Consider the following 13,040-nt stretch of genomic DNA (forward strand, 5'->3'; position numbering starts at 1 on the left):
AGAACACCGGAAAACTCTGTAGCACCACTACTCTTGAAATCTTTGGACGAGCGACGCTTCACCTCTCATTTTGAAGATTCTCCAGTGGCTCTCTCTTTTCCTTTATCACCATTCTTTTTGTGTTCTTCGAGAGTGTGTTGAATAACACCAGTAATTTTACCCAAGAGTCGCTACTCACGAGGAGATACTGGAGTATTCATTTCCTTGGGTTGAGGACCTCCACCAACCTCAGGGGTATGGCTACCAACCTGTTTAGGCATTGCTCTGCAATATGGAGTAACATTGTATTTTAGAACATTAAGGTTTATCATTACCTAATACTTTTACTTAAATATTTCCTATGGTTTGTATCCATATACTTACAAAGAATCCGTTCATATATTGACCTTCCAATAGTTTAAGTCTAAATACCAATCCGTGGAATTTAGTTCACTTAAACTACTGCTCTGATACCATGATTGAAAGACCCATACTTTCGTATTTGACAATTGTTATTCCAAAACATGCTACATGCATATTCATAAAAACAATATTTTATATTGATAAAGTGATTACAAACTACTGGATACAAACCGACTATTTCAAAGTGTTATATATTACATAACTTCACAGGATTCTATAGTTTTTATACATATGGGAGTACAAAATACAATAGTTTCAAACTATTCAAAAATCTTCTATCATTACAATAGTTTCAAGCTATTCAAAAATCTTCTATCAGTATATAACTATACTGGATGCTTATCTCCTGCAATTTGTTAAACGTTGAGAGGGTAAGCGGTGACACTTAGTGAGTTCAATAATAGATACAATATAACGTTATGTCATATATATACTTTAGTATGGTAGAAGCAAAGAGGAACAAGGAACAACAAAGGCATATGTGAATCATGTGACAAACTTTTCATATCAATCATTGATTTGATTCAAAGATATACAATCAATGAGAAATAAGAATTTCCATACATGATATACATCAGTATCGCTTTGGCCCAAATGGCATAGAAGACATACAACTTCGGATTAACATTTTGGTAGATTTCAGGCTTATAACTCTGTCTAACCTTCTTCCAATACCATAGAATAGAAATCATTCTCTTACGGAGACATGTTCTACATGGCCAAAGGCTACATACCAGTACCAATGTGAATCTATGTTCTTTCACTGATCACATTGTCAAAGGTATTTATTTGCTATTAAAAATAGCGAATAAAAAAATAACACAAGAAAATAACCCAGAATAATAACACTGAAAAGCACATAACACATATAACACATAACATACAATTGTTCTTATATATTAAACTCACCGTGAAATAACCGAGGGTTAAAATAATAATTGGGCAGCACTTCGTTACTATAATTGGCTTTCTTTGTTGAAAACCTAGAGTTTTCTTGATAACCAGGCCTTGTGAGGGTTAGGCTTCAAAACCGAAAAGATAAATTTTTTGGGGTGTTTGGGAACTTCGGAGAGTGTTTCGGGTGTTGAAAATAATACCGGGGCTTTAGGGGAAGTTGAAATAGTAGAAATATGAGTTTAGGGGTGAAAAGGGAGCATTTTCCAAAATTTACCCGGGAGGTCTCGCACCCTTTATATAGGTGCGAGCCTCGGATCTGAAGCAAGAGGAAAGGGGCAGGTGGCTGCGAAGCTGCGAGGCTCGGTATACGCGGCAGTAGGGCGAGGTTCGGATGCGAGGGTCGGAACAGGTGTGCGCTTCGGATTGGTCCAACACTTTGGACACGGGGCGGAGTCAGATGCGAGGCGCGTCGGAAGGCCATTGGCCCACATCCTTGGTCAAATCAGCCAGCGACACGCATCGGACTCAGCGAGTGACTCATCGAGATTGGCCTTATCCTTGCGAGATTCCTTGGGAATTGTGCCCAACTCTTCTAAAATCCATAACTTTCGCATACGGACTCTGTTTTTTACGTTCTTTATATGCACGCGTAGGTAAAATTATGCTATGCAACTTTCGTTTAGACTTTGTCGGCTAATTTTGAATTTAATTTTAATATTATTATTTTTAACAAACCGGGACAGGAAAATCTGTTAAAAATTCAAAACTTCTTCAGCCGACGTCCGTTTTCGTCAGACTTTTTACCGTTGCACTACTATTGACGTGACTTTCGATTCTCGTTTAGGTTGTATCGGCTAAAAATCACTCGATCTAAAATTCAAGTTTTTAGTTGTCTATTGCTAAGCTAAAACTTAAAAAAAATCATAACTTCCTCATACGAAGTCAGATTTTGGCGTTCTTTTTATTGAATTTCTCGGTTTGATGAATACTACGACTTTCATTTAGATCACTAAGGCTAAAAAGTAGTTTATCAAAAACTCACTTTTTACGTCATGTGGCGCCGTGTCGGTTTTGTCGCGGATCTTCGATTGGTCATAACTTCTTCGTTATAACTCGAATTTCGATGAGGTTTTCGCCTAAATGTTTCTAACGAGATTATCTACAACTTTCAATAATAAAATGTTAGTTATTTTAAATTTTATATTTTCATTAAATTTCACCAGTTGACATTTGATTGGAATCTCATAAGACTTCCAATACTTTCTGAATGATTCTGAGCATAGTTTTACTTCATTTCTAGTAAAAACCATCTGTTAGAACTAAACATTCAAATTCACATAATATTTCGTAATATTATTCAATTTTATAATTACAATACACGATAACTAAACGTGTATGTTACAGTTTATGATTCTAGTTCATATTTCTTATGCTTGTTTAATACTTTGATCATGAGCATGGTACTTGAATGAGCAATTGTTGGTTGATTTATTTGGTTTAGCATTGAATCATTGAATTTACTTAGAACAAGGGCTTTATGATGGTAGAAATCATCTCTAGCTTATGAATCATAACTCCTTTATGGATGTGTAAGCATTGACATCCTCTAGGAATTGGGGATTCCTTCATTCTTAAGGCTAATCAACTTCATGGGTTCAATTGCTTCAATTGGATCCTTGATTTTGATTAAGAAGGTGTGTTGTGGGCTTCCCCAACATCCATACTACCCTTTGAGGAATCTTGGCATATCATGCTTAATGATTGCTATTACCAATTTGGGATGAATGATAAGCTTCATATTGAATCCTAATGATACACACACAAATGTTCATTATGTTGAACTGCCTTGGTTAACGAATTCTCTCTAATATTTAAGCATCCCACCATCTTGATTAATTGCAAACTTTTTAGTTATTCAAGTCTTTTAGTTTTCAAGCAATCACAACACCCCCCCTATTTAGTTTAATTGTAGTTAGTTAGTTTATTTACACTAGTTCTATTGGATTGCATTGGTGATTGAATACAACCATTCCCACGAGGATCGATACCCCTTTTTACCATTATATTATGTTTTATTTTCAAAAAAAGGGTGTAATTTGCTTGGTGGACTTGACTTCCCACCAAGTTTTGGCGCCGTTTCTGGGGAAAGTGTTTATTGTTATTTGATTGTTTATGCCAAGGTCTACAAGAACCAGTGAACTACTCTACAATCCGGATATTGAAAAAGAATAAAAAAGGTTGAAAAAGTTAGCCAAACAAGCAAAGTAACAAAAACTCGTTCAAGATTGCTCATCTTCTCCACTAATCAACATAGAAGATCAAGTTCATACCTCAAGTGATACCGACACCGAACCGAGTTCTCCAATTGTTGGTCATTCCTTTGAAGACATTCCGTTTGAAAACTACATAGCCTTGAATCACACTCCACCTCACAATCCCAACCCAAACTCAAACAATCAAGATGCTAATACCCCACCCCCAACAACCAAGACAAAAACACCAAGAACCTCTCATAGATATGACACCTTGGAATCAACCCCCTCATCAACCAAATCAACCAAATTATCAACAACTACAACCACAAAACCAAAACTTCCATCAAAACAACCAACCTCAAAACAATGCATTTTAAGTTTAATAACAACAAGCACATCAACCAAATCAACCTAATTATCCACAACCTCTAATGTACCAATAACCAATGTACCCACAACAACAACCTCCCTACAACAAATATCCTAACTACCAACCTTATCCACCACAAATATACAATCACCAACAATACCCATACCCACCTTCCCAACAACCTCCCAATTACATGAAACAATATGCTAATAACCCTAATCCACCCAATCCCCTTCAAGATTTGACACTTAGACAAATGATGGAGACGGATGTTACTCTCACACCCCTTGGTATTGTTTATCCCGCAAACCGTCGAGGGATTGAACTGAAGTCAAGTTTGATACATCAAGTCACCAATTTCCATGGTTTGGATAGAGAAGATCCTCAAAGGCATTTGAAGTACTTTCATATGATATGTGTTAGTAGCATGTTTCCCGAACATGTTGCATTGGATGATTTCAAGTTAACCGCCTTCCCGCTTACCTTGAAAGATAAAGCTAGAGAGTGGTTATTCAACTTACCATTGGGATCTATTCACACATGGGAAGAGTTACTTAAAGCCTTCAATAGCAAGTTCTATCCTACCTCCCGGATATCAAGTCAAAAAAGTGAAATTTTGGTGATTCCTCAAGGGAAGAATGAGACTTTTCATGATTTTTGGGAGCGATTCAACAACTTGTGTACAAGTTGTCCTCAACACAACATACCCAAACAACTACTTCTTCAACAATTTTATGAGGGTTTGAATGAAAAGATCGAAGGATGATTGATGCTTCAAGTGGTGGTGACATATTCAACATGACACGTCAATAGATAAGATCACTTTTTGGTACCATTTCTCAAAATCAAAGAAATTTTAGGACTCGAAATGAAATGAAGAGAAATTCCCCACAATTTGTTGGTGAAGTTAGAAACAACCAACACTTGGAAGCAAAGCTCTTGGATTTGACTAATGTGTTAAGTCAAATGGTGGTGGGAAGTGGTCAACAATTGATGGTGTGTGGTATTTTTGCAATGACGGGGCACTATACAGATAAGTGTCCTACACTTGGAAGTGAACCTGAGGATGATAATGTCATGGGAGGATATCAAGGTCAACCAAGATGCATGGGATTTCAAAACACCTATCACCCAAATTGGAGGAATAACCCAAACAACCCATACCCACCAAAGCAAAACCCACCAAATGTTATGATGAGACCCCAATATCCACAATACCCATCACCAAAACCTCTATATCCACAAACATCTCACCCCCTCCAAATTATCAACGACCTCATCAACAAGGCCAATCAAGTGGTAACCATCAAATGAGTCTTCAAGAACTTGTTACTTCTATTTCTCAAAGCCAAACTCAATTTCAACAAGAGACCAAGAACACCTTTTCCAACATTCAAGAACAAATTGGAGACTTGGCCACCGCTTTCAACAAGATGGAACAAAGGGGTAAACTTCCTTCTCAAACCGAGAAGAACCCCAATGTGAGTGAAATAATCTTGAGAAGTTGGAAAACACTTGGATCAAGCAACCCTAAAAGAGTTTCAAGAGAAGAAGATGATGAGGTTATTGTTGTTGAACCTTCAAGGGTGGTAGTTCCTCCAAAGGAACTAGCTGTGACAAATATTGAGCAACTAGAATCTTCCAACAAGACCATCAAGCCATTGGTCATACCACCACCCTTCCTTTTCTAGTTAGCCGCTTCAAAGAAAAAAGATGAAGAAAATGAATTCTTTGAAATTTTCTACAAGGTCCAAATCAACCTTCCACTATTAAATGTTATTAAGCAAATTCCAAGTTATGTAAAATTCCTCAAGGATTTGTGCACCAAGAGGAGAAAAATCAAGGAAAATGAAAAGATTCAAGTCAATGCAAATGTGTCTGTGGTTATCCAAAAGAAGTTACCTCCCAAATGAAAGGATCTAGGAATATTTGCTATCTCTTGTATCATTGGTGATTTTCATGTCGAAATTGCCATGTTAGATCTTGGAGGCTCGATCTGTGATGCCATACTCGGTTTTTCAATCTCTCAATGTTGGACCTTTGGAAGAAACCGAAGTAATCATTCAATTAGCGGACAAGTCAAGTGTGTCTCCAAGATGAGTGTTGGAGGATGTGTTAGTACAAGTTAATCAACTTGTTTTTCCCGCAGATTTTTATGTCATTGATCTTGAAGAGAAGGCTCCTTCCAAATCATCTATGACCATCATTGGAAGAACGTTCATGAATAACGCTCAGACGATCGTTGATGTCCATAAAGGGAAACTTACTATGGAGTTTGATGGAGAGATCATTCACTTCAACGTCATTGAAGCAATGAGGTACCCTAGCAACATTTCTCCATTATACCGGGTTGATGTGATTCAGCCAATAAACGGGATAAGCCTTAAAGTATGCACACACAAGATTCTTATGGAAGATTATTGCAAGGATAAGAGAGAGGCTCAAAGAAGATTGAATCCTCTAATGACGGAAGTGGTCAAGAAGAAGATAATTAAAAGGTTTAAAAGGTGCAAAGAGAAGAAAAAGGCATTTCATGACAAGCACATAACCCAAAAACACTTTATTCCGGGTCAAAAAGTTCTTTATTATTCACGCTTGAAGTTATTCTTGGGAAAATTGCGATCTCGATGGCATAGACCTTTCATTGCTTTAAAAATGTTTGATCTTGGTGCGGTTGGACTCAAGAGTTTGGAAACAAATCAAATCTTCAAAGTGAATGGGCACCGTTTGAAACCATTTTATAAAAGCTTTGACTCGGGAGAATTCGACAATGTAACGTTTGAAACTCTGATTTAGGAAAGTTGACGGAAGTCAGGCTATGTCTTGGCAAAGACGCTAAATAAATTCATTGTGAATAAATAATCTTCGCTTGAAGTTTTGATGTTTCTAGGATTGAAGTTGTTAAAGATAAGCATCTTGAGGTTTAGAAATGATCTTGGTAAAGTTTGCAAAAAAGTGTCAAAAATTTTCAATTTGCGCAGGTGCCCGCGCAAACGTTGCGCGACCTCGCTCTACCCGCACATATCCGAGCTCAAAATTCCCTCAACACAGGATACATTCTGATGTATGCGCGTAGCTTCTCCCCACCCGCGCAAAGCTTGTGAGACTGCCCCCACACTCGCGTAAAGTTTGCGATGGTACCCACGTAAATATGCCACTTCATAAGAAAATTTTGAGCCTTTTCATATGCTTCCTTTGCGTGGCCAAGCTTTCATCCATGTGTATTTAGGTGGCCAAGAACTCCACCCACACATCATTGTACGACCCATATGTTGCTTCCGTACCATCCTTGCGGGCCTCCTCCACCTTGATTCCAGTACGATTCTTCCTTACTCTCATCCTAAGCATTGAGGACAATTCTTAATTTTAAGCTTGGGATGAGGTATTCGTATATTTTATTTTTGATTGCATTTAGGTTTTATATAGTTGCATTTAGAGTAAGTCATTTAGGTCATTCATAAAAATTGCATAAAAAAATTAAAAATATTGCATATTTTGTTTCCTTCTTTTCGATTTTTCATACTTTTTAGATGCATTCTAGTTTAAATTCATGCATTTTTGTTCTCTCTTGTCTTCTCATCCCTATAGGTACCATAGCGCCGAGTCATAAGTATTGAATCATAGATTGGTCCTGAGTCTTGATATGGAATTCTTTGTATTTGATAAATAGGACATGTTTTGAGCCTCACAGACCACTTTAATACTGCTTGTGTGGGGGTCAGATGCAGGTAGCTTGATTGGGTCTAGGTGCGGAGGGATGTGGTTGGTCAAACCGATGTGTGCGAGCAAAGATTAGCCCGGTAAGATATTTTGAAGACATTGAAGACTCGAATCTTGGTTTTGGGGGGAGTACCATTTAGTACTCCCGAGTCTCGTCTGAGCCTTACTTAGTTAGATTCTCACCAACTTTTTAAGATAGGTCATAATTTTTCTAGGGGTCTAGAGTAGATAGTTAGATAGATTTTGTTTATCACACCCTACATTGAGGTGCTTGATGAACTTTGATGTGGGTCCCCCAATTCACATCTTTTGGGACCAAGTTTTTTCGGTAACACTCAATTTTGAGTCATTGCCCACCCTTTTTAGTAGATCTTGGCACATTGTCAATGATCATTAGGTGTTCATGTTAGCCTCCATCTATTACTCCATTCTCACTATTGGAGTCCTATGTTACATGGTGAAATTCCTTAGACATTCTAAGAAGAAAACACAAAAAAATGTAGAAAATGGAAAAGTGAAGACAAAAAGAAACAATGAAGAATATTAGAGAAAAGCAACAAAAACAAAGAAGAAAAATGAAGAAAAAGAGCAACACAAAAAGAAGAACAATAATCCAAGATCAAGAATTCTCTTAAAAAAATAAAAAAAAAGAGCAACACAAAAAGAAGAACAAGAATCCAAGTTCAAGACTTTCCTCAAAAAAAAAAGAACAAGATCGAGTTGCAAAGAGACTGAAAACCAAATAACAGAAGTTCAAGATTGAAGATTTAAGTTGTTAGTTTTAGATTGTTAGGTTTAGATTTAGGTTAATTAGAATTTTTATTATTTTATTTTATTTTTGATTTTGGTGAGAAAAAGCAATGAAGATGAGACGATAGACTTTAAAGGACAGTACAAGGGAGAAACCCCTGAAGTCGGATGTTTGCCTGAAGGCCGCGCGACAAACCCCTATTTCGTATTATACACTTAGCCTAACAAATGTAGGAAGCATCGTATGTGTAGAGGCACCTTTCCTTCATGCATTGTGATCTACATTGGTGATTTAAAGTGCCCCCACTGGGCGCATCCTCTGTTTCCTTTGGCTTGCACACCACGACTACATCCAGCCGTGATCTATTCGTCCATCAAGTGGTTTGAGAATGTGGTTTATGGCTCTAAAGCGGGGAACATTTTGAAGATGCGTAGGGTCCATGAAAGATTGATTATGACCATGTCGACTGATGTAGACTAAGTTCTATGGTATCTTTCTTTTTTCCTTTGTAGTTTAGCTCATCTCGAACTCATTTTAGTCTTGTTCTAACTTGAGGACAATTTAGGTTTAAGCTTGGGGTGATTTGATAGCTTATTTTATTTCCTTATTTTTATTAGTTTATTTTAGTATTTTTAGCTCTTTTTATTATTTTTGCATTATATATTCTTTAGTTTGTTTATCATGGATCATGTCGGGTACTTTCTATTTTGCATGAGATATTTTGTAGGGTTTTGGAGCTCATTGTAGTTGCGGTTTGACTGGAGTTGGGCTTAGTGGGCTTCTCGATGCATTATTGGGCTTTACGGATCCATCAAAGGAGATTTGGGCTTAAAAGGTTGAAGATTTGGAATGGAGTGGGATTTTGAAGATGGGTCATGGATTCTTATTTTGGGCATGGACTATCCATATTTAAAGCTTGAAGGCGATTGACCAATTTCAAATCATGTGAGTCATGGACGAACCAAGGGAATCTTGGGTAGTGGAGTAAAATAGACCAACAACATTCCAGCAACACTTGGGAGGGTGGAGTCTCAGTCACGCAACACTTGCACGGGTACCCGCACAACTGCACACTTTTGGGCATTTTGGTCATTTTGTTTACCATTCACCTTGGGGGGTTGGATCTTTCAACATTCACTTCGATTTTCCACCATTAGAGACCTGGAGGGGGGATTTTTGGAGCTTGATACTCACTTCTTCTCATCTTTCTAAGTAATTGATCGTTTCTTGATGCAATTACACTTTTGTGATTGTTATTTTGCTGTCATGAGTGGCTAGTTTCACTATTTTGGTTAACTTTGGCTAAAACCCTTGGATATTTGTGGGCTTTTGAAGGATTCATGCTTAATTTTCATTTATCTTATGTTTATGATTCTAGTTCATATTTCGTATGCTTGTTTAATACTTTGATCATGAGCATGGTACTTGAATAAGCAACTGTTGGTTTATTTCTTTGGTTTAGCATTAAATCATTGAATTTACTTAGAACAAGGGCTTTATGAAGGTAGAAATCATCTATAGCTTATGAATCATAACTCTTTTATGGATATGTAAGCATTGACATCCTCTAGGAATTGGGGATTCCTTCATTCTTAAGGCTAAACAACTTCTTGGGTTCAATTGCTCTAATTGAATCTTGGCATATCATGCTTCATGATTGCTATAACCAATTTGGGATGAATGATAAGCTTCATATTGAATCCTAATGATAAACACACAAATGTTCATTGTGTTGAATTGCCTGGGTCAACCAATTCTCTCCAATATTTGAGCATCTTACCATCTTTCTTAATTGCAAGCTTTTTAGTTATTCAAGTCTTTTAGTTTTCAACCCATCAAAACACCTACCTTTTAGTTTAATTGTAGTTAGTTAGTATTTACACTAGTTCTATTAGATGGCATTGATGAATGAATACAACCATTTCCCCGAGGATTGATACCCATTTTTACCATTATATTACGTTTTATTTGCGAACAATGGGTGTAATTGGCTTGGTGGACTTGACATCCCACCAGGGGGTTTATATTTGCTTACTGCTGATGTAAAGGAGGAAAATGCATGCTTGGTTAACTGGACATTAAAGTATGGATATTTTTTGGATATTCACGTGGGTTACTGTGATTTTATTGGAAATGGGGGCAAAATCACATCCTAAAGTCAACTTTTCCTTGTCTTATTCTCATCTTAGACCGTAAACCTTTTAAAATATCCTAGCATGACCAAAATCACATGTGATTTCGGTCCTAGGATGGACTTTACCTTTAGTTTTCGATCCTAGTTCTTTTCCCCTTGAGATTTCGGCCTTAATGAATCTAACCTTGGAGTTTTCGGCCTTAGTGTTTTATATTCATTAAGATTTCAGTCCTAGGTTCATCGTAGGGTGTGTTTTCTGTTTTGAATCATCCACTAAGGGTGATTTAGGTTTAGAGGTCTTCTAGGGTGGGTGGGGGTACTAGGCTAAGCATTATAAAACAATGTTCTAAGTTCATGATTTCTATTCCACTGTTTGACATAGTCTTGTTTTGGTTAAACTTGTTTACTTTCAAGAGGTTCTTATAAAGAAGATTTTCAAGGTATATATATATATATATATATATATATATATATATATATATATATATATATATATATATATAACTTCTATACATACCTATGCCATTCATGCCCTTATGGCTTTCAAGGTTTTGTTGTAACAAGGTTACATTGTGAATTTACTTGCACGAGGCTACAATCTAGTCCTTGTTTAATCCAAAACTTTTGGGTTGTCACATCATCCCCTCGTTAGAGAGAATTTCATTCCGAAATTAGCATCTTGGACGGCTCTTGAAACTAGGAGAAAAGTTGTGGGTATCTCTGTTTCGTCTGGTGTCTTTTTTCCTAAGGGATTTTAGGTCTTTGCTTGATGTTCCGGCAGACCTTAAGGACCTTCACTACTGGTATTTGACCTTGTTCTTTTTGGTTTCCCCGTCCATGATCCCCCGCATTTTCTTCTTTAGGGTGTAGGTTCTCGTTTACCTGGATTTTGTCGAGTGGGACTACATGAGCTTCAGCGGTCAGACACTTATTAGGGTTGGACACATAGAATGTGAGATGTATGATGCTGAGTTCTTGTGGTAACCGAAGTCTATGGGCTACTAGACCTATCCTAGCGAGGGTCTCGAATGGCCTAATTAAGATCGCGTACCTGACACCTTAGAGGTAGTGTATCTAAACCTTAAGATGACTATTATTGTTACCAAGGTTAAGGTCGCGTGTGGTGCAGCTGGCATTATGAATCTTAGACTGTCTTGGGAGTTTCTTCCTACGGAATTCTGAGCTAGTGGTATGTCGACCTTTGTTTGTTCCTTGAAGTTGATCGAATACGTCGTTGATTCGGGATAAGGGATATTGATCCTTGATGATGGGTTGGTTTGAATTTTGGGAGTCAATGGTCCTATGGACAATTCACCCTTCCTCTTTATGAGTCATACATGTGCTCTATGAGGTTAGAGGCTCAGTCTGATAATTTCCTTACCTATCAGGTCGTTCCATTGACTGGACAATTTCTATATTTATGTGTTGGGTTTTGAGCAATCTAACACTTCCTAAGTGTGCATGCAACCCTAATAAACCTTGGATCTATGTTTGTCTAATACATGCAAAATAATAATTTTCCAAGGTTCATAACTTATCTAACATGGCATGGGGAACCTTTAAACATAAAAGAGTTAGATGAGATTACATACCTTTTGATGAGATTGATTCCTTGGAGTTTGAGAGCCAAGCACCAATAGTGTGAATGCCTCAAATGGAAATCACAAATCAACACAAACACTTGGAAACCTTTAGAGAGTGTACACACACTTGTAATTTTCGGCCACACACAAGAACACACACTAGTGGCTATTTCATGCAACATAAGCATGCTTATATAGTGTACATGGTTAGGGTGAAACCCTAATAACCCATGACCTTTCCTTTTCCAAGGATCCATGGGTTAAAAGCTCCATGGATCATCCATGGACTTCCATCCAAGCCTAGCCCATTAACAAATGAGTGTTAGCCCACACCATATAAAACCAATAGCCCATAATCTAATTAGTCTTCCTTTTAATCTCTAAATTAATTCATAATTAATTTAAGACTAACACTAATTAAATAACATAACTTCATATTAATATATTATAACTTATAATATATTAATAAACATATGTGTATAACTCTCATAAAATTATCCATAAATAGTTCGGGTGAAGTGCAACCCAAATGGAGCATGCCGGGCTGGGTCAAGTATGTACCAAATAAGTTACGGACTTAGACACCTTATCCAACAGACTCCCACTTAGATAAGTCTAATAACTATATTTGCGTATGTTACTTTAGGAACCAACCAGCAATCGTAGCTCTCGAAAACTCTGTTGAACTATGAAGCGCCATTTTAGATAAGTGATCATATAATCCTCTGTTCTCATGATATCAGCCGGACAAATACATGGAACAACGTCGTACTTATTGTCCAACAGTTTGTTTCCCGATTTTCGATTTGTTTGACAAAGAACTTAATCGAACACATCAATTTAGTTCTGACCGGCCGGTACATAGGTCACAACAAAATCATCGAGGGGCCCAGATATCGCTTCTATTTCTAGAAGGAACAGATAAACT

The 13,040-nt window shown here is 37.2% G+C and overlaps 1 protein-coding gene across 1 annotated transcript; it reads left to right on the top strand.

Moving 5' to 3' along the window:
- Positions 1–5,234: 5,234 nt before the first annotated feature.
- Positions 5,235–6,720, top strand: LOC111898245 (uncharacterized). The gene is made up of 4 exons (XM_023894177.3): positions 5,235–5,588; positions 5,673–5,807; positions 5,905–6,007; positions 6,074–6,720. Exons 1-4 carry the CDS (start codon positions 5,235–5,237, stop codon positions 6,718–6,720), a joined length of 1,239 nt encoding a protein of 412 aa, XP_023749945.3.
- Positions 6,721–13,040: the final 6,320 nt, after the last annotated feature.

The sequence above is a fragment of the Lactuca sativa genome, chromosome 9 (genome assembly GCF_002870075.4).
Source record: "Lactuca sativa cultivar Salinas chromosome 9, Lsat_Salinas_v11, whole genome shotgun sequence".
Classification (NCBI taxonomy): domain Eukaryota; kingdom Viridiplantae; phylum Streptophyta; class Magnoliopsida; order Asterales; family Asteraceae; genus Lactuca; species Lactuca sativa.